This window comes from Artibeus jamaicensis, unplaced genomic scaffold (genome assembly GCF_021234435.1).
Source record: "Artibeus jamaicensis isolate MK-2021 breed Jamaican fruit bat unplaced genomic scaffold, CSHL_Jam_final contig_588, whole genome shotgun sequence".
In the NCBI taxonomy this organism is placed as follows: Eukaryota; Metazoa; Chordata; class Mammalia; order Chiroptera; family Phyllostomidae; genus Artibeus; species Artibeus jamaicensis.
Genome location: NW_026521895.1, coordinates 2,860,584 through 2,880,971, shown reverse-complemented (window position 1 = coordinate 2,880,971; position 20,388 = coordinate 2,860,584). Strand labels below are relative to the sequence as shown.

Sequence of the window (20,388 nt, the reverse complement as noted above, 5' to 3'; positions counted from 1 at the left end):
AAGCAGTAAAATCTAAGAGCTTATCTAAGTAAATGAAAAATTAAAGCCTGCTCACAAACAACATGAACATATTGTTATTAAATGATCATCATACTCCCAAGCACCATCACTTCGAAGAACCCACCACTGGTTAAGGTAATATCCACTAATACATGAGCCTTCTAAGTTATTAAAATATTAGTCATAATTGTTGCTTGTGGGAATTAATAGCAATTTATTAAATAGGTATGAAGTTCCCTAAAATCTACAGCATAAAAAGTTTTAAATGAAGTTGATTTAAAAGATAACCATTACAGAAGTTTAGAAAAGTTTTAAAAGTCCAAAGAAAAAGTTGGTGGTCTGAGAAACACTGTGAAATATTTTATAATCTACTAATAAATGAAAAGGCTACAATTCTTGTTCTATGCTTTATTGAAAAACAGTAACTAAAAATCTTAATTCTTTTTCTACCACGTGACCTAAAATAGAGTAAAAAATCACTTCCTGATTCCTGTCAGGCTAACAAGATAGAGAAAAGTATAGGAAATTAACATAAAGATAAAACTTATGAATAATAAACTTTAAAAAAAAACAGAAAATGTACCTTGAATGGATTCAACTTATATAAGCTTCTTAATCACTTCAAAATATTAGCAGTAAGTTTTGAGTCAAAACCTAGTATTTAAAATCTTCCCATATTTCTAAAAAAATTATTTTTTCCTTTTTATGTGAAAACAATAAATTAGTTCTTCTACATATTGCCAAGACATTTCTACACTTATAAATTATCCCAAAATTGGAAAAAACAAAACAAAACAAAACACCTTGTTATTTAAGTGCCTGATTTCCACACCACTAATGCTGAGCACCTACTCACCATTATGAAGCTCCCCGGTGACCGTGCCTTCCCCCTGCGGGCTGCCATCCTGATCTCGCCATTTCCAATCCAGGCCTCTGATCACACGAGCCCCTGGAACCATGTATTTCAGAACCTGGGAGCGCACTAGACGTCTCTGTCTTCTAAGATTAGCTTCTGCTTCCTTAGCTGCTTTTCCTGTAAGGTAAAAATTAGAGAAATAAAAACAAAATCACATTAGATAAATATAACTGTTTTAGTAACTTAGAAAAACCTACCATGATCTCCTTACCTAGCTGATCTTCACATACTCCATTGACAGTGCCATAAAGTTCAAATCCGGACAGTGAAAGGTAATGAGTTTGACCACTAGCATTCTTTCCCATCTGTTTAATTCTCACATGTCGCCATCCTTGCTTCTCATCCTTTGGAGGATCAAGAGGCCAGGTTGCTGTAGACCTGTGGATGTGTTAAGGGAAAAAATTGTGTAACATTTTAAAACAAATGAAAAGATGTTTAAGATGCAGAATATTTTTTACATAACAAAGAACTACAGGAAAAATAACTTTCACACTCAGTGAACAGTTTCTTACATAAGATTAAAAAAATCAAAGTGAGAAATATAGTATCAAGAAAGTTAAATATGAAATATTTAAATGTAAATTATTAATTTGACTCATAGAAATTTATGATTAATAAAATCTAAAATAAGTTGTTTTATGAGTAACAAATATGCTTTTATGATGAAAAGGGTTTTTAAAATTATTCCAGTTTTAAATGATGTATTTACATATTAATGTTAAAGCTTGAAAATATTATCTAGTAATCCTAGTTAAGAAGCTCCTACCATATTACATTAAATACAGAAAGTAATTTAACTTCACATTCTACCTACCCCTCAAAATATGCCACAATGCACAATTAATACATATTAGAACTAAAATTTTAGAAATGTCACACTAAACTTGTCTTTAAAAAAAATTATATATAAGTATAAAATTTAGGAAAAGAGATACATAAACATAATATAAATATAAAAATCAGCTATAATTCAATAACCAGCAATAAGCCACTGTTAATTTGTTGAACATTCACAATTATTATGTTAATATATGAAGAGCTTAGTAAAAAGCCATTTCCAGCTCTAACCAGTATGGCTCAGTTTGTTGGGTATTATCCCAAAAAACGAAAGGTGACCGGTTCAATTCATGGTCGGAGCGCAGGCCTAGGTTGCTGGTTCATCCCCATTCAGGGCATGTACTAGAGACAAATGATCAATGTTTCACTCCCTTTCTCCTTCCCCTCCTCTCTAAAAAATAAATTATTTTTTAAAAGCTTTTTAGTTTTTATTAGTGTGCCACATACACACACATATTGCATCATTTTCTTTTTTTTTCTTTTTCTTTTAAAAAATGATATGTGTTAAGTTGTTTATTCCCCCCTTCATTCCCTCCACCCTGCCCCCCATCCCCACCATCCCCCCTTTTTTTTTAACAACATGCTCAGCTTTCTACTAATGTTTAGTGTAAAGCTTTTGACACAAAGTTTTGGTAAAGTCAGCTTTTCAAGTTTTATAATTCCTAAATTGTACTATCAAGTGATGTTTTTAGAAAGAAAACCTTGCGTCAATATCTCACAAAGAAGAGAGCTCTAAGCATATACAATTAAAAAACAAACATAGCTCTTTACTGAGTTTTCCAATCCACAAAGATGCCTCAACTAACCCTGGTTCATTGAGACTGCAGTCATCGACATGGGTATAAAAAGAAGTCCAGTTCTGTCCATCTTTGGATACCTGGAAAACCCAGTTTCTCAGGGCAGACCTTCCATAACCACGAGCATGACGAAGTGTATATGCCGATGGTATCACCCAGAGACCCAGATCTATGGCAAACCAGGCATTTTTATCATCATTGCTATGACAATTTAAAGCTGAATTATCACGACTTAATATGTCTTCTAGGCGGCCATAAGGTAGATTTCTTCCCTCTGACGATGTTACTACTACAAGTCCATAAGCAGCTGGATTTACCCATTCATATGCAGTTCTACACAAAAAAATAAGAAAATACTAGTGGTTAACACTATTAAAATAACTGCATTTATTCATATTAGCTTTTTTCCACATAAAATTATATATACTTTAAAAATTCTACAATTAACTATTAAAGATCTTTCTTCATAAAAATTAATTTAGAGTCTTAAATTTCACCTATGAGACAAAATTCCTTCAACTACAGGTACTCAAATTTTATTCTATTACCTAAAATTATTTTTCCAGGTCAATGTTTTCACTCTACCTTAAGTAGAATGACTTACTTGGCATTTGTCCCAATCCAGTAAATGATTCCATTTTCATCAAAATCATGCTGGTGCCGAAATATAAAATTTTGGCCTTCTCTTAATTTTCGAACAAAAACAAATGAAGATCGGTCAAAATCATACCACTGCTTTGCTACCTAAACCAAAGAAAATACAAAAGACACTTTAATAATGCTATTGTAAAACATACTGCCCACTCTTTTCTTATCCCTTTAATGTGTGTTTGGAATATAATAAATACTAAGTAAACAATATTTAGGAAAATAAAAACAAAAATAGAAAATTTCACAACTAAAGTACCCCACTAAATATCATGGAGTATTTCTTTATTATTTCAACAGCTACAATAATACAAAGTCTTGATTATATGATACAAAAACATTTTTCTCTTATCAGGTTTTACACATCTTAATAGCTACTTAATAATTAATTTTATTAATTATTCAATTAATGAAAATAGTCATTAATTAGATACTCCTTTATTAACATTAAGGTTTTGTTCACTATTTCAACATTGCAAGTGATTTTAATAAACATCTTTATGAAGAAACCATTTATAATGTATAAAGATTATTTTCTTAAAGTAAATTCCAAAAATAGAATTACCAGATCAAACTATATTAGCATAACTCCAGAAGCATACTGCCCAAATTACTTTTCTAAAGGGTTAAACCACAGCAGAGATTGGTCATTTTGCCATGCCTATGCAGAGCTCACCATTTTTAAGAGGTACTGTTCCAAAGATTCAACTGTGGCTAAGGGTTCCATCTTCAGCATTCTGCCAGTCCTGTCTATCAATGCAGTTTCACCAGGGGCACGCTCCAACCGAAACCTTAATCTTCTTGTAAGTATCTACACAGAAACGACCAAAATGCTTCAGAAAATACCTTGCATTTTCTTACAATTGTAAAAAAAGGGGCTGTTACATGAACACAGTAATTCAAATTTATAAAGTATAACTATAAATAAAGGATCAATGTCTGTTTTCTATTAAATGTCTTCTTTTTTTAAAATAAAGGTCCTCTGAATTAAGTGATATTGGCTTTCAAGAAACAAACAAGTTAACTATTTAAAATTTCTAAACAGCCCTGTTGGGTGTTGCTCAGAGGGTTGGGTGCTGTCTCACAAAGCAAAAGGTCACTGGTTTGATTCCCTGTCGGGCCACAGGCCCAAGCTGTGAGTGGCGAGAGGCAACCAATCTCGACATCTCTCATGTCCCCTTCACACAATGATCTTTCTCTCCCTCTTTCCCTTCCCTTCTCTCTAAAAATAATTTTTTATCTTTAAAAAAAATTTTTTTAAATAATAAAATTTCCAAACAACTTCAAATATCCTGGGTTAGCCAAAAAGCCCATTTAGTTTCTTCCATAAAATAAAAGATACATTTTTCATTTTCATCAATAACTTTAATGATCCGGATGTTTTTTGTATATCAGCACTCTCCTGAGTGTATAACACTGATTGTTCTCAATTAATGTTGCAGTTTGACTGCTATCAACTTCAGTGGTCTACCCAACCATGGAGCAGTGTCCAGTGAGAAATCTCCAGTATAAAACTTCACAAACCCCTCTTGATATGTTCAGTCAGTCACAGCACATTCTCCATACACTGCAGAAATCTTTTCTATTTCAGTTGCATTTTTACCTTTCTTGAAATAATAAAGCATAATATGCCCAATATGTTCCACATTTTCTTCCATCTTCAATATTAGAATGGCTATACAAAAATTCACCAACTTCGATTTTTTTTAAATGCACATTCATTGATATGACAGCTGTCACAATACAATCTAACAAAATTGTTTTGCATGAAGTTAAAGACAACTATGCACGACTAAAGCCATCTTGGGGAAAAAAACCAAACTTTTGGGCCGACTCAATATTTACATGGTACAAAACACTTTAAAGAAGTATTACATCTCTAATTTAAAGCCTGTATTTTTCCAGTTAAATTATGAAAAGTACTAATTAGCTTGCTCCTGTAAAACTAGAATACATTAAATAATCTACAGCTAATAATCTTTTTTTTTTTTTTTGCTGAGAAGAAAGAGTAGAGAGGGAAACAGGGAGGGAGGGAGGGAAAGGGGGAAGAGGAAAGAGAGAGAAAGAAACATCAATTTGTCGTCTCATGTATTTATGTATCCACTGCCTGGTGGATTTTTTCACGTGCCCTGACGGACCAAACCCACAATCTTGATGTATTGGGACAACAATCTAACCCAGAGGTCCCCAGCCCTGGGTCTCCAACAGGTATCCTCCTGACCACCCTGCAACCACCCCCCATGCCTGGGCTCTGCCTCCTGTTACCCCTACACCCCAGTCCTTAGAAAAACCGGTCCCTGGTACCAAAAAGGTTGGGGATCTCTGTTCTAAGCAACTGAGCAACCTGACCAGGGTCCTAAACTTTTAAAGATACAAGATAGCTTCCAATTCAGTAAATTTTTAGTAAGCAACAAGTAGGAGACTAGCAGTGTGAGGTAGCTTCATTTTTGTAGAAATCTCAACTAATTCCTCTCTATAATTCTGTCTGAAATGAAATAAAGCAGACCTCAACGTCTTGTTCAATACATACACAATGTGAAGTGCACTAACTGCACTGTAACTTTCTAGACAAACGAACTCTCTAGTCTGGGAGTCTCATAGCTTCCTCAACATCGGTGGGTTCTTAGAAGTACGGCAAGTTTTTACCTAGAGTAGGCATTGTTTTGTCAAATATAGATTCTCGGTCACTTATTAAAGGCAGTATTTAAAACAAAACTATCCCATGCAGTGGAATGCAGTATAGGGTAGACTCATGCAAGATTGAAGACCAAAGAACCTGCTGGGAAATACTTAAAGTAACCCATAGAAGACATGATGAAGATATTAACAGTGAGAATATTTGTCTGTTCATACCTGGATCACAGTAACTAACAAAAGAATAATTAAATCAGTAAATGCAAATGTCAAACAAATAACATTTAGGGAGAAATGAGCTTTTTATAAACACCTATGATAATGACAGATGTCTGAAAGGGTCAGTAGGAATAAGGAAGGCCATCGTGCTCTAACCAGTAACACGGAGAAAACAAGAAAAACAATTAGGCTTACACATTTGACACACAGAGACGAAGGGAAATAACTCATAATTCTAGAACAAAAGGACCTTTTTTTCTACTTTTCCACAAATCTTTTTCCACTTATGAACTGCCAAATATGATGTTACTTATGATAAATATTTTATTGAAAACCTATAGCAACTTGATTAAACAAAATAAAATTGAAATGCCAATATATTCGAGTCATCAAAAAGAACAATCTGGTGGCATTAGGGTTAAAGTCCTTACTGATTAAGCAGAATCATTATTTAACAAAAAATGAAATTTTTATGTTTTTTAGAAAAGTGGAAGACTGCTCCTAACAGCATTCAGCAATAAGTAGTGACTACATTTTTCATGGTTACCTGGAGGTTGTATGTAGAACCTGGTGTATCATACAAATGGAGAGGTAGACGTTCAATAGATTCTAGTACAGCTATTAATTTTCGAATTAATGCAACTGCTGGTCGACTGTGAAAAGAAGAGTTTTTTAGATAATTTCATGCAAAAGTTCACACAGAAATGGCAATGACCAACCTCATATAGATCTCTACTTTCTTATTAGTGCAAAAAAAAGTTTAATTTTGAATTACACTACATCTGAATAAGCTAAAATACTCTCATAAATCAGTTTCCTTAAGAATATTGCATTTTTTGCCCTGGCTGGTATGACTCAGTGGATCAATTGCTGGCCTGCAAACCAAAGGGTCACTGGTTCGATTCTCAGGCAGGGCACATGCCTAGGTTGTGGGCCATGTCCCCAGTAGGTGGTGTGCGAGAGGCAACCCAACATTGATGTTTCCCTCCCCTTCTTCCTCCTTCCCCTCTGTCTAAAAATAAAATAAACAAAATCTTTTTAAAAATTGCATTTTTCTTGGAAAACTTTTATCCACTGCATTCAAAGTAGAAGTTTATTAGTTTTATAAAATTTAAAATTTTTTATTGTATTTGACATATATAGAAGAATACACAAAACAGAAAAATTTTGGAAATGATGGTATTTGTTGGCAAAATAACATTGATAAAGTTTCTGGCAAATAATCTGAAAATTTGTATCAAGAAACTTTAAAAGTCATCTATCTTTAACTCATTAACATCACTTAAAGGAATTTATGTAATAAGATGCATTCACTGAGACAAATATTTTTAATATTAAAATAATTTGCAAAGAGCTAAAAATTTTAATATAATAATGTTCACATTATTATACATCCACTAAGTGAAATATGCACTCATTTAAAATGGTATTTAAAATTAGTATGAATTTCAATTATTTTTAAAATTCACATTCAATAGTAAATAAAATAGTAAAATGAAACTTCATCAACCCATCACCCAGCTTCAACTATTATCTACTAATAACCAATCAATTTCTATCCACATCCCCACCCATTTCTCTCCTTCCCATATAGTCTGAAGAAAATGCCAGAAAACATATCATTTTGTCTAGAAATATTTCGAGTATGTACTTCTACAAAAGAGTAATTCTTCAAATATAAAAATCATATCATTATCACACCTAAAAAGTAATGAATACTTAATATCATCAAATATTTAATCAGTGTTCAGAGTTCCAGTTGTAACTTAAATTTGCTTTAAAAATCTTTCATCTTTATTGAATAAATTTCCTATTTGTGTATAAACACTATTAGATTGTATTTTAAAGTAAATATATCTATATCGTAAACACTGTAAATACCAAATTAAAAGAAGTGTGGACATTTACCTTTCATCATCTTCATTTTCACTAAAGGCTGTTTTAAAAACATTTATTCTTTCTACCAGTTGACTACAATCTTGTTTCACATCTAAATCCATGCTCTAAAGAAAACAAAAAGGAGAAAGTACGAAAAAAGTTTTAAGGCTGTTACTAAAATTATCAAAAACATATACAACAAAGATGAATATTGATATTTATAAAATAACCATTATAATCTAATTGAAACCATTATTTTCTTTCCATTAAAATTCTTTGTAGCCCTGGGTGCTGTGGCTCAGTGGTTTGAGTGCTGGCCTGAAAACTGAAAGGTCACTGGTTCAATTCTTAGGGTGCATGCTTAGGTTGTGGGCTAGGTCCCTAGTTCAGGGCATGCAAGAGGCAACTGATCAAAGTACCTCTCACACATGAATGTTTTTCTCCCTCTCATTCTCCCTCCCTTCCCCTCTCTCTAAAAACAAATGAAAACAATCTTTTAAAAAACAAATAAACTAAAATTCTTTTAACTATACAACTACTAGACCACAGCTAACAAATACATGGATTTTTTCCTTCATTCTTCAATGTTATAATGGAGGAGCAATTACACTGTTAAATCAGTTTGTCTCAAAGCATATGCAAAATGATTTCAGATTATTTATAATGGATATTTTACATTTTAATATTGCTATTTAATTACTATTAGAAAAAACTGCTTTTATAAAAACAATGACTTCACAGACATTACTAAGTGACATTATATAATGTATCAATATTACTTAATAAGCGGAAATGAATGCAAATGATAAAATTAATAGATATGAGACTGACTGAAGTTAAAGTAAATCTTTAGTGTATCACCACATACAATGATTAAGATCAAGCAATTTAAATGGCCAAGAGAACTAAAATAAAGACAAAACTTTCACTTTCCACAATTTTGTTATAATTGTTACAATAAATATACATGATGTTCCATTAAAATAATGAAAAATTTTATCACAATAACTTTAGGTATTTAGAAGGTCTTAAGACTAACTCTATTCTTTTTTTTTTTTTTTTTAGATTTTATTTATTTATCTTTAGAGGGGAAGGGAAGGAGAGAGGGAGAGAAATATCAATGTAGAGTTGCCTCTCGTGTGTCCCCTGCTGGGAACTGGCCTGCAACCCAGGCATGTGCCCTGACTGGGAATCGAACCACTATCGTGTGGTTCGCAGGCCCGCACTCAATCCACTGAGCTACACCAGCCACAGCAAGATTAACTCTATTTTTTATGAGGAAATTGGAGCAGAGTGTTAAATCTTAGGCTCAAGTATTTTATTTAACAAAATCTTAAACAAATAATGGGATAACACAAACATTTAAATAAACTCAACTATTTAGTTCAATTGATTCAAATTAAAAATGTAACTTAAAGTAGAGGCGGGAAAATTATAAATACTAGTATTTATTACTCAGCTTTTAATACTTCTTGTCAAAACAAAGTAAATATCACTCTGCCAAAAGGGTAGCTACAAATGATTTTTAAAACTATATACTTCATTCTGTACTATTTCATAAACTTACATTGTTTAAAACAGTAAGAAGTGCTTGCACCAAGCCACTACTGCACATTTCATATGGTGAAATTGTGTTTTCATCCTTCAAAAGTACAATTAGATTTTCTAAAGCTGTCTTCATTAAATCTCTCCAAGTGTTTTCACTCTCAATACACTAAAAGAAAAAACAATTTTAATAAAGACAATAAAAAAATAAAAGGGCTTTATACTTATCAAAACATCAATTACCATGAAAATAAGCTAGATATTAAATAAAATCAGGAAGTTCAAATTATTAATGCAAATTTTTTCTAACCAGAGTCAGCACACTTTTTTGTAAAGGGCTGAGAGCAAATACTGCAGCTTTTACAGGCTACGTGCTCTCCATCAACTCAGCTCCTGTAGCCACCAAAGCAGCCAGACAATACAGGGGTGGGCAAGACCTGGTTTACAGTTGTGAGTACATGAAACACAATTTATTTTTGTATTATTAATTATCAGTTATTGTATTTATTTGTATTACAGTTGTAAACCTACCTTTACCCACCCTATATATAAGTGAATAAGCATAGTGTAAGCAATAAAACTACTTATGGATATTGGCATTACTTTCTTACATAATTTTCAGGCATCATGATCATTATTTTTACTTTTGTTTTCAACCATTTAAAAATACAAAAATCATCCTAACCTCACAAAGTCATATAAAAATAGGTGATGGACCAAATTTAGCTCATGGGTATAATCTGCTTATCCCTAATCAAAATCCATAATACAAAGATTAAAGGGGGAAAAACAAAACCAAGATCACTGCATGTCATAAAATCCAGAGGCTAACATACTTGTCTGTTTGTGTGAAGTTCCCAAGATGACTCTAACTGAGTTGCTATGTTTCTCAGTGTTACCACCACTCCACGAGGCATGCTTTCAACAGCTTTGAAGTGATCATCATATAAATCACGAGCCATTGTTCGTACCTATCAAAATTAAAGTAACAAATGTAAATTTTCACTACAATTAATAATTTTACCAAATCTTCCCATACATATACACACACTTGCAACTTTTATAATTAAGATGTTTGTGCCATTAACAACTTCCAAAAAATGGTATAACTTCTATTCATATATGTCAATAGGTTCTAAAGATTGAAAAACTACTCTATATTTTAGCGGTGCCAAAAAAAAACCCCTCATCATTTTAATTTGATTATTTAAACTTTGTATTCATATACCAAAATGGAACTTACTTCGTTTAAACCAAATTTAATAACCTGTAAAAAAATTGTGTGTGTGTGGTTTTTTAAGGTTCTATTTATTTATCTTTTAGAGAGAGGGGAAGGGAAAAAGAGAGGGAGAGAAACATCAGTTACCTCTCATATGGCCCCAAGTGGGGAACTGGCATGGGGCCTAGCTGGGAATTAAACAAGTGACCTTTTGGTTTACAGGCTAGTGCTCAATCCACTGAGCCACACCAGCCAGGACACCTCAGGTTTTTTACCTATATATCCAACCATGTGCGGATGGAATACAGTATTTTCAATGCACAGTTGGAAAGCTGCTGATTCCAACACTTAACTGTATGCATTGTTCTACTCCATACCGTGTAAGTGCCTTGAGCATCCTAGGTCCTAAAACCAATCCCCCACAGATACAAAGGGTCAACTGAGTTTTGAGGGAGTCAGAAGTTACATGCAGACTGCCCTCACTCATGTGGCTCAGTAGGTTAGGCATCATCCTGTAAACCAAAAGGTCGCTGGTTCAATTTCTGGTCAGGGCACATGTCTGGGTTGTCCCAGTTGGTAACCGGTCACATATCAATGTTTCTCTCCCTCTCTTTCTCCCTCCCTTCCCCTATAAAAATAAGTAATTTTTAAAAAAAGTTGCATACAAATTTTTGACTACACATGGGCCAGCATCCAATCCCCCCTGTTATTCAACAGACTACTGTAGAAAAACTGTAAGTATGGAAATTGTATTTACACTGTGATAAGTATATATACATTGTGGAAAATAAAACAATGAACACAGAAAAAAGAAAACTAAAGCTATGTTACATTAGAGCAACTTTGTTATATGGCTGTTTTTTAAATGCTTAGAATCTATCATGCAAACTTATATACAGTGTAAGAGTTTAAAAACACCCAGCAAAACCAAAACTTTACCTTTTGCTTTGTTTTTTCTAACTTAGATTTCAGTTTTCTGCCTCTTTTGCCAGTCCAGCCAGTCACAAATTCTGAACCTTATTTTTAAAAAAGGACATTTCAGAAGACACTTATTATTGCAATTTAATATATTCATTTATTATTATCTGCTAAACTTACATACCTACGTACTTACCCAGAGACGTTTCTGCAGTAAATGAATGTTTGGTTCCTCTATTAGATTCAAATACAAAGCCAGGTAAATCTTCTTTCAGTATTGTTGCTTGCTGACCATCTGAGTTGTGAATTGCAATTTCTCCTTCTTTCAAACATGTTAGTGACCAATTCCCTACAGTGAGTTTAGTGGGTCCTGGTGCTGAGAGTATAGGTTGACTTGAAGTAGATGGCTTTACTTGGCCTCTAGCTCTTTGTAACTTCTCTAAGAATTCACTTCTGCTTTCTATAAAGACAAAAATGATTGCTTTAAAACCTCACTCTTTTCAAATATTCCTTTTTTCTTTTTTATCAACAAAAACTACCCACTGGAATGTCAACTTTACTTTAAGAACTTAATTAGCGGAGTCTGTTTCTTTGGTATACCCCAACTGGTTTGATAAATTTAGGTTCAGGCATAAATGCAATCCTACAGCCACAATTTGTTAAGGTATAAGGCTTTTGGGAAGTTATACCTTGAGACAACATCACATAAGTATAATTCATCACTATAAGACAAAGGCAGCTTTAACTAAAAGACTGTAGAGATGAAAGTAGATACAGTACTACTTCTCACACAATCGAAAGGCATTTATGAAATGATTTCATGATACAACTTATTTCTGCTGATATTAAAGAAGCTAGGTCTATTATCAAAAGGATATGCTACTTCTATGACAATGACAGCAAAATATAGGCAGAAAAACAAACTATCCAAATTACAGAAGCTAGTAAAACACTTTAATAGAAACAAATATTACCTGAACTATCTGATCCACCTTCAGGACTACCACTTGAATACATGGTGGCAAGTTTTCCATCCAAGATAAATCTGAACCATCCATTACTGCCATTAGATAATTCCAAAGCTGCTGCATCACTCCATATATACAAGCAGTCCCTTCCCCTAATGATTGACCAGTCTCTCCAATGATATGGTTTACCTTGCTGCAATTCTTTGGCATCTTCCTGAGGTTCATCTTCCTAAATGTGTAAAATTTTCAATGAAATGTGAAAAATAATTTCTATTCCAAATACTCGTATTTTTAAAACACAAACATGAATCAAATTTAGAATTAAAAATGATGTGAAAATAATATTCAATTGCCTATAGTTTAATATATATTCTGATTCAACTAAATCTTATAAATAAGTCCTAAAAATGTTAAGAAATTTATATAAGGAATGACTTATATTTCCCAGTGTAGTGGTAAAGACTAATGGATTAGGTCTACCCCACCTCTCTGGGCCTAATTGATTATTTGTAAAAAATAGATGTTTAGACTAGGTAAATGGTATCCAAACCCAGCAGAATCACCAGAGAAGTTCCTAAGACTAAACTGTAGGGCTCCACCCTTAGCCAAGAGAATGAAATATAGTGGGTTATTCCTATGATCATAAAAATCTTCTAATTAGAGCATTATTAAAAAAAACTTGTAAATACTGTTGTCTAACCTGGTATCCTAAAACATTTTTATTTTGCTGACAACATTTAAATACTGAGAATATTCACCATAAACATATATAAATTTTTCAGGTGTGCATGCATACATATATGGGTAAAGTACTTTTACACTTTATGAGGATTTAAACTTTAAAAAAATAAATAGTTTATGTGATTTTCCCCCCTGAAGTAGCTTGTAACACTAAGATGAGATTATAAAATATGGATTTCTCTAAATGTAAGTACTTATGCTCCAGGCCATGAAATATTAACAAGGACCAAGACTTGCCCACCCATTGTAAACAGTGAAAGCTGGACACCATATATAAAAGTGTTTTCAAACACTGAATAACCCAGGATTGTGATTCCCTGGAAAATGGAAACAAACATGGTAATCTCCCTAGGTCTTGGCACAATTTTCTTGCTAAGGTCTTAAAAAAAGGGAACACAAAATTCAACAATATGAGCTGAAGACATGGAGATCTGTGTTTGAAGAGACTAAGGCAAATGGAGCATGTGAAGACTAAGTTTAGGGTGAGGGAGTCAAGCAATAAAGACCTCCAGAAATCCGCAAAGTGTCAACACAAGTATCTAATGAGTAAGAGACCACTCACGTATAGGGTTGAGCAAAGTACAAGTGAAAAAGTGTAAGCTGAACAATTCCGAGAGAGCACACAAGTTGATAGATACTTGCATTCCAAAAGGCCAGAGTGGAAAATCCTTGTACGATAGTTGAAAAGTTCCCAAATTTGACAAATATCATAAGCCCACAGATAAAGAAAATGAAACAATCCTGAGTAGGGATGGATGCCCACATATGCATGTGTACACATATACACCTAACACAGCAAAGCATATCACTCAAATTGCTAAAATAACAGTGATAAAACCTTTCAAAAACCAGATGATGAAAGGTTAAGTTATATACAACAGAAGTGAGATGGGAATTATAGCAAACTTCTCTGTAGGGACTATGCCTATCAGATAACAATGGAGTATTTCTAATGTTCTAGAAAATGATAAACCAAGAGTCCTCTGGCAACAAAAACACTCATCGAAATGAAAGCTGAATTAAAATATTTTCATACCAAAAAAAAAGTCTAAGAGAACTTTATGGTATGCCCTTTTCTAAACAATATATTTTGAAGAGCAAAAGTTTAATTGTACTGAAGTACAATTCATTGACTTTTGGTTCTTTATAGTATAACCTTTTAATGTCCTATTTAAGAAATCTTTGTCAAACTCAAGGTCCCTAACATTTTCTTCTTTTTCTTTATAAGTTTTACAATGTTATCCCATACATTTCAGTCTATGGCTTATTTTCTTTCTTTTTGTAAAGATTTTGTTTATTTTCAAAGGGGGGAAGGGAGGGGGGAAGAGAGGGAGAGAAACATCAATGTGGTTGCCTCTCACCTGGCCCCCACTGGAGACCTCACCCGCAACCCAGGAATGTGCCCTGAATGGGAACTGCACCAGTGACCCTGTGGTTCGCAGGCTGGTGCTCAATCCACTGACCCACATCAGCCAAGAGCTGGTTTATTTTCTGTTAATGTTTGTATATGGTGTATATGACAAGGGTCAAGATTTCATTGTTTGGCACTTGCTATCCACTTCTGCAAGCATTTTTAAATTTTTTATTAAATTTATTAGGGTGACATTGTTTAATTATAAAGAGTTCAAGTGTACAATTCTATAACCCATAATCTATACATCATGTTGTGTGTTCACCACTGTAAGTCAAGTCTCCTTCCATCACATTCATTCCTCCTTGATCCTCTTCTACCTTGACCACATCCTTTCCCTCTGGTAATCACCATACTATTGTCTGTGTGTATTAATTTTTTGTTTTCTGGGGGTTTCTTTTGTTTAATTCTTTCACCTATTATACCCAGCCCCCATTCAGGCATTTTTTAAAAAATAAATCTTCCTTTCCTGATTAAATTGTCTTAGCACTTTGGCTAAAAATCAATTGACCATATACACAGGAGTTGGCAAAAGTAGGTTTACAGTTGTATGTAAAAATTTATTCTTGTATTATTTATTAATTATTGAACTATTTGATATGAACACACTTGCAAACCTTCTTTTCCCACCCCTGAATGTGTGTCATTAATCTACCTTACACTACTACCACACTTTCTTGATTGCAACAGCTTTGTAAGATTTGAAATCTGCTGATGTACATCCTTCAAATTGGATACTTTTCAAGGTAGCTTTGGTTACTCTAAGTCCCTTGCATTTCCATGTAAATGTTAGACTCTGCTTATTAACTTCTACAAAGACTACTGGGATGTGTCACCTACTTCTTGAGTGCAAGAATTCCATGGGCGTAAACCCCAACATCATCTTGTTTATTGTTTTTTTTAAAATATATTTTATTGATTATGCCATTACAGTTGTTCTATTCCCCCCTTCATTCCCCTCCACCCTGCACATTCCCTCCCCCACCATTCCTCCCTTTAGTTTATGACCACCTGTCTCAAGTTCTTTAGATTCTATATTTCCCATACTATTCTTGCCCTCCCCCCTATTTTCTACCTACCGTCTACGCTACCTATTTTCTGTACCTTCTCTCCCCTTCCCCTCCTCCCACTCCCCTGTTGCTAACCCTCCATGTGATCTTCATTTCAGTGGTTCTGCTCCTCCTGATCTAGCTGTCCTCTTAGTTTGCTTTTGTTTTAGGTGTGGCTGTTAATAACTGTGAGTTTACTGTCCTTTCACTGTTCATCTTTTTTATCTTCTTTTTCTTAGGTAAGTCCCTTTAACATTTCATACAATAAGGGCTTGGTGCTGATGAACTCCTTGAATTTGATCTTATCTGAGAAGCACTTTATCTGCCCTTCCATTCTAAATGAAAGCTTTGCTGGATACAGCAATCTTGGATGTAGGTCCTTGCATTTCATGACTTGGAATACTTCTTTCCAACCCCTTCTTGCCTGTAAGGTCTCTTTTGAGAAATCAGCTGACAGTCTGATGGGAACTCCTTTGTAGGTGACTGTCCCCTTATCTCTTGCTGCTTCTAGGATTCTCTCCTTCATTTTAATCTTGGCTAATGTAATGATGATGTGCCTTGGTGTATTCTTTCTTGGGTCCAACTTCTTTGGGACTCTCTGAGCTTCCTGGATTTCCTGGAAGTCTATTGTCTTTGCCAGATTGGGGAAGTTCTCTTTTATTATTTGTTCAAATAAGATTTCCACTTGCTGTTTCTCTTCCCCTTGTGGCACCCCTATAATTTGGATGTTGGAATGTTTAAAGATGTCCTGGAGGTTCCTAAACCTCTCCTCAGTTTTTTGAATTCTTGTTTCTTCATATTTTTCTGTTTGGTCATTTTTCTCTTCCTTCTGGTCCACTTTCTTGATTTCAGTCCCAGTTTCCTTTCCAACACTATTGGTTTCCTGTGCATTTCCCTTCATTTCAATTAGTTTAGCCTTCATATGTCCCTCTAATTTGTGACTAAAATCACCAGTTCTGTGAGCATCCTGATCACCAGTGTTTTGAACTGGGCATCTGAAAGTTTGGCTATTTCTTGGTCGCTTAGAGTTATGAGCTCTGGGGCTTTGAGTTCTTCTTGAGCCATGTTTTGGTTTGTTGGTGCCTGTTAGGTATGAGAAGCAGAGCCTTAAGTGTTCACCAGGGTGGGGCAACTCAGTCACTGGGTTGTGATGCTGTATGTGGGGGCGGGGTCAGAGAGGGACAACAGCGGTCCCCTCTGCTGCTTCCCACTGCTGGGGCCTGTGTGGTCTCTCTCACTGCTCCCTCCTTCACAGGTTTATCTGGCATGAATGTGTGACCTTGGTCAGCTTGCTGCCTTGTACCCTCAGTGCATCCGCCCATTGCTACCCCACACCTGGGATCCACCCACGGCTGCCTGCGAGCCTGGATCCGGGGATCTTTCCTGCCCCACCCCACTCCGCTGCTGGCTCCGCCCCTCTTACCAGTCTGGCTGAACAGTTCATTGTTGTTGGACTTCCTTATAGTTCAATTTTCTGTTTTGGCTGCGTTTTTTTGTTACTAAAAACTTTGTTGTCTTTAAACTTGGTTGTGCAAGAAGGCACAGTGTTTCCACTACACCTCCATCTTGGCAGAAGTCTGTTCTTTGTTAAATTTAGGAAACACAAACACACACGCATTCTCTCTCTCTTATGCTCTCAGGATTCTACAGTTAAAACCCATAACCCAATATCCTCTCAAAAATATCACTATTTGCCCTGACTGGTGTAGCTGGGTGGGTTCGGCGTCATCCCACAAACTAAAAGGTCACTGGTTCAATTCCCACTCAGGGTATATGCCCAGGTTGTGGGCCATGTCCCTGGTTGGGGATGTGCACAAGGCAACTAACCACTGTTTCTCTAGCACATCAGTACCTCTCTCCTTTTCTCCCTCCCCTCCCCTATCTCTAAAAATTAATAAATGAAGTCTTTAAAAAATATATCACTACCCTGTCACAAATAGAGTATAAGCATTAATTAAATGTTAGGACTTAATCATTCTTTGGCAATCAATAAAGACATATAAGGTATGTTTTAAATTTGTAATCTAAGGCAAGATAAGCAATGAATACTAAACCTAGCTGGTAAAGGTTTAACAAGCAACAACATATTTATTTACATAGTCTCAAATTATCTCCCCACAAATTACTTAATTACAAAAGAAAAAAGAGTGACTTATAACAGAGAAACCTGTCACAGGCCAACATAACCAAGAGATCAAATTAACATCATCAGCAAGACAGCAGCAACAAGACACCATGGGCCACTAAGAAGGCACATACAGCGATGAGAAAGACATAAAATCACCTCTTACAGTCTGCCTGCTAAAAACCTGTAACTTGAATCTAATCATGAAGAAACCTGGCACATATGCAAAGTGAGGCCATTATCCAAACTAAGTGGTCTCTCCTCCTCAGAAATGCCAAGGCTATGAAAGAAAAAGAAAAGCTGAGAATCTGTTGCAGGTTTTCAGGAACATGATTAACTACATGTAACTATGTTCTCCTATACTGGATCCTAAACCAGAAAAAGAAAAAATGCTATTAAGGACAATAGCAAATTTGAATTATTATGTCTAGATTAGATACAATTTTATATAAATATTAAATTTCCTGATTTTGATTATATTACGATTATACCATAATAGAATATCCTGTTTTTTTGGTGAAGTTTTTAGGTGTAAAAGGGCACTATATGTCAGGCCTCTGTCAAATATTTTTTAAATGTACACACACACACACACATGAATGTCTGCAAATGATAAAGCAAATGGACAAAATGTCAAAAATTAGTGACTATAAATAGAAGATACTCTAATTCCTTATTTGCAACTTCTCTCTAAGTTTTACATATCATCAATAATATATTTTAAATTACCCAGACCTTTAAACTATAGTACTATTCCATATTGCCATTATTTTGTCAAAACCTACTGTAAACTGGAACTACTAGATTTCCTCGAGCAAACCTTACTCCTGATACCACTGCAATTAAGATCACTCACTTTTTCCGGTTTTGATTCCTCTTCATTCTCATCATCTGAGGAAGGACCAGCCAAAGTTGACACTTTGCTAATTACACCAAGTCTGGCTAACTGATCCAAGAAAATATCGCCACCTTTATCTACTAAATCCCTTATGATCTGCAAAGCAAGCAAGTGGCCATCATCATCATCCTGGAGGAAAAAAGAAAATTAGAAAAAATTATAAAAAATAAGTTTAGTTGCCTGGAGTAGACAAATGCAATAATTTCCACAGGAAAAAATGACTTACTGAAATTGGGACAAAAGTTAAATCATTTTACTGACATTACCTAAAGGGAATCTACAGGAGCTTCAAAAAAGATAAAAACGTACCTCTTGATCAAGGACAGTGGCAGTGATTTCCACAAGTATTGTAGGCAAATTGTGACCAACATCAGAATCACAAACTTCTTTTAACAATGCTTCAGAGCAAAAATGAATCATTTTTCGAATCAGAGCAAGACTTGCTTTCCTTAAAAAGTAAAAAAATTTTGAGAAGTCATAAAAAGCTAAAATAAAACAAAATGCAACTTATACATTAATGAAAACTTTTAGTTTTTGTAAGCTCTGTTAAAATGTACTCTTAATAAAATACAAAAAATGAAGACAATGCTAGCACTAGTTTATGCTCCTTTTTAGGTAATTTCATTTATTTCCTAATATTAATATATTGAGTTCATCAAAACTGAAATTATTTTTATAATTTTCTTAAATGTGCTGTTCTATTTTATATTTAACCAGCATGACTGTTAAGATGCCATGTTACTTTCAAAAATTCAAGTAATGCCCTTGCTGGTGTAGCTCAGTGGACTGAGCACTGGCCTGCACCAAAAGGTCACTGGTTCAATTCCCAGTCAGGGCACATGCCTGGCTTGCAGGCCAGGCCCCCAGTTGGGAATGTACGAGAGGCAACTACACACTGATGTTTCTCTCCCTCTCTTTCTCCCTTCCCCTCTCTCTAAAAATAAATAAATAGTCTTTAAAAAAAAACTCAAGTGAAAAGCAATGCAATTATTGCTAAGAAAATAAATGGTATAAATTGTAATTAACCTATAATTCCCTATAACCCAAAATACAAAGCTCTAACAATTTATAACACCAGGTAATTTGTATGAAAATCAAATTTTGAATTAAGCATTTTTGTCCTCTGTCAGATTTTAAATGTGTTTTCAATACAACTATATTCTCATAGAAATAAGAGATCCTAGTAATCCCATGCCCCAAAATATCCCCACTGTTAACAACTTGGTAGGCCTCCTTCTATTTATTCACCATTTTGCTTAAGAACATAGATGATACTGAGTCATACAAACTAACCTCAATTTTATAACAAACAGCCTGTTCTTTTAAAATAAACACATGCCCACACATTTAAATTATAGACCAAGAGGAGACTGGTCTATTACATAAAAGCCAATAATCTGTTTATTACATATTTTATAGTATGCTAGGCTCCAAAATGTAGATATTATTACGCCTGAGATGACTTCCACAGGAAGAATATAGAAGCAAAAATCTCTTGATGTCCAAGAGAGGCATGTGATATACAGCTGTATTTCTACAGCATGTGGTCTCTTATTTTACGGACTTCGTAACTCTCTCTAGGGAG

The 20,388-nt window shown here is 34.4% G+C and overlaps 1 protein-coding gene across 8 annotated transcripts in view; it reads right to left on the bottom strand.

The window, feature by feature from the left end:
* The window catches only part of HECTD1 (HECT domain E3 ubiquitin protein ligase 1), an 85,736-nt gene that overhangs the window by 28,056 nt on the left and 37,292 nt on the right, over nucleotides 1–20,388 (bottom strand). For all 8 annotated transcript variants that reach the window (XM_053670505.1, XM_053670502.1, XM_037161606.2 and 5 more), the window contains exons 11-24: nucleotides 19,113–19,251; nucleotides 18,762–18,932; nucleotides 12,586–12,808; nucleotides 11,808–12,071; nucleotides 11,633–11,709; nucleotides 10,311–10,445; nucleotides 9,497–9,643; nucleotides 7,960–8,054; nucleotides 6,599–6,704; nucleotides 3,875–4,009; nucleotides 3,155–3,294; nucleotides 2,560–2,883; nucleotides 1,128–1,294; nucleotides 857–1,033 (exon numbers count right to left, since the gene is read on the bottom strand). In XM_053670505.1, the coding sequence (XP_053526480.1) occupies nucleotides 857–1,033; nucleotides 1,128–1,294; nucleotides 2,560–2,883; nucleotides 3,155–3,294; nucleotides 3,875–4,009; nucleotides 6,599–6,704; nucleotides 7,960–8,054; nucleotides 9,497–9,643; nucleotides 10,311–10,445; nucleotides 11,633–11,709; nucleotides 11,808–12,071; nucleotides 12,586–12,808; nucleotides 18,762–18,932; nucleotides 19,113–19,251 (2,300 nt within the window). The remainder of the gene's footprint in view (nucleotides 1–856; nucleotides 1,034–1,127; nucleotides 1,295–2,559; nucleotides 2,884–3,154; nucleotides 3,295–3,874; nucleotides 4,010–6,598; nucleotides 6,705–7,959; nucleotides 8,055–9,496; nucleotides 9,644–10,310; nucleotides 10,446–11,632; nucleotides 11,710–11,807; nucleotides 12,072–12,585; nucleotides 12,809–18,761; nucleotides 18,933–19,112; nucleotides 19,252–20,388) is intronic.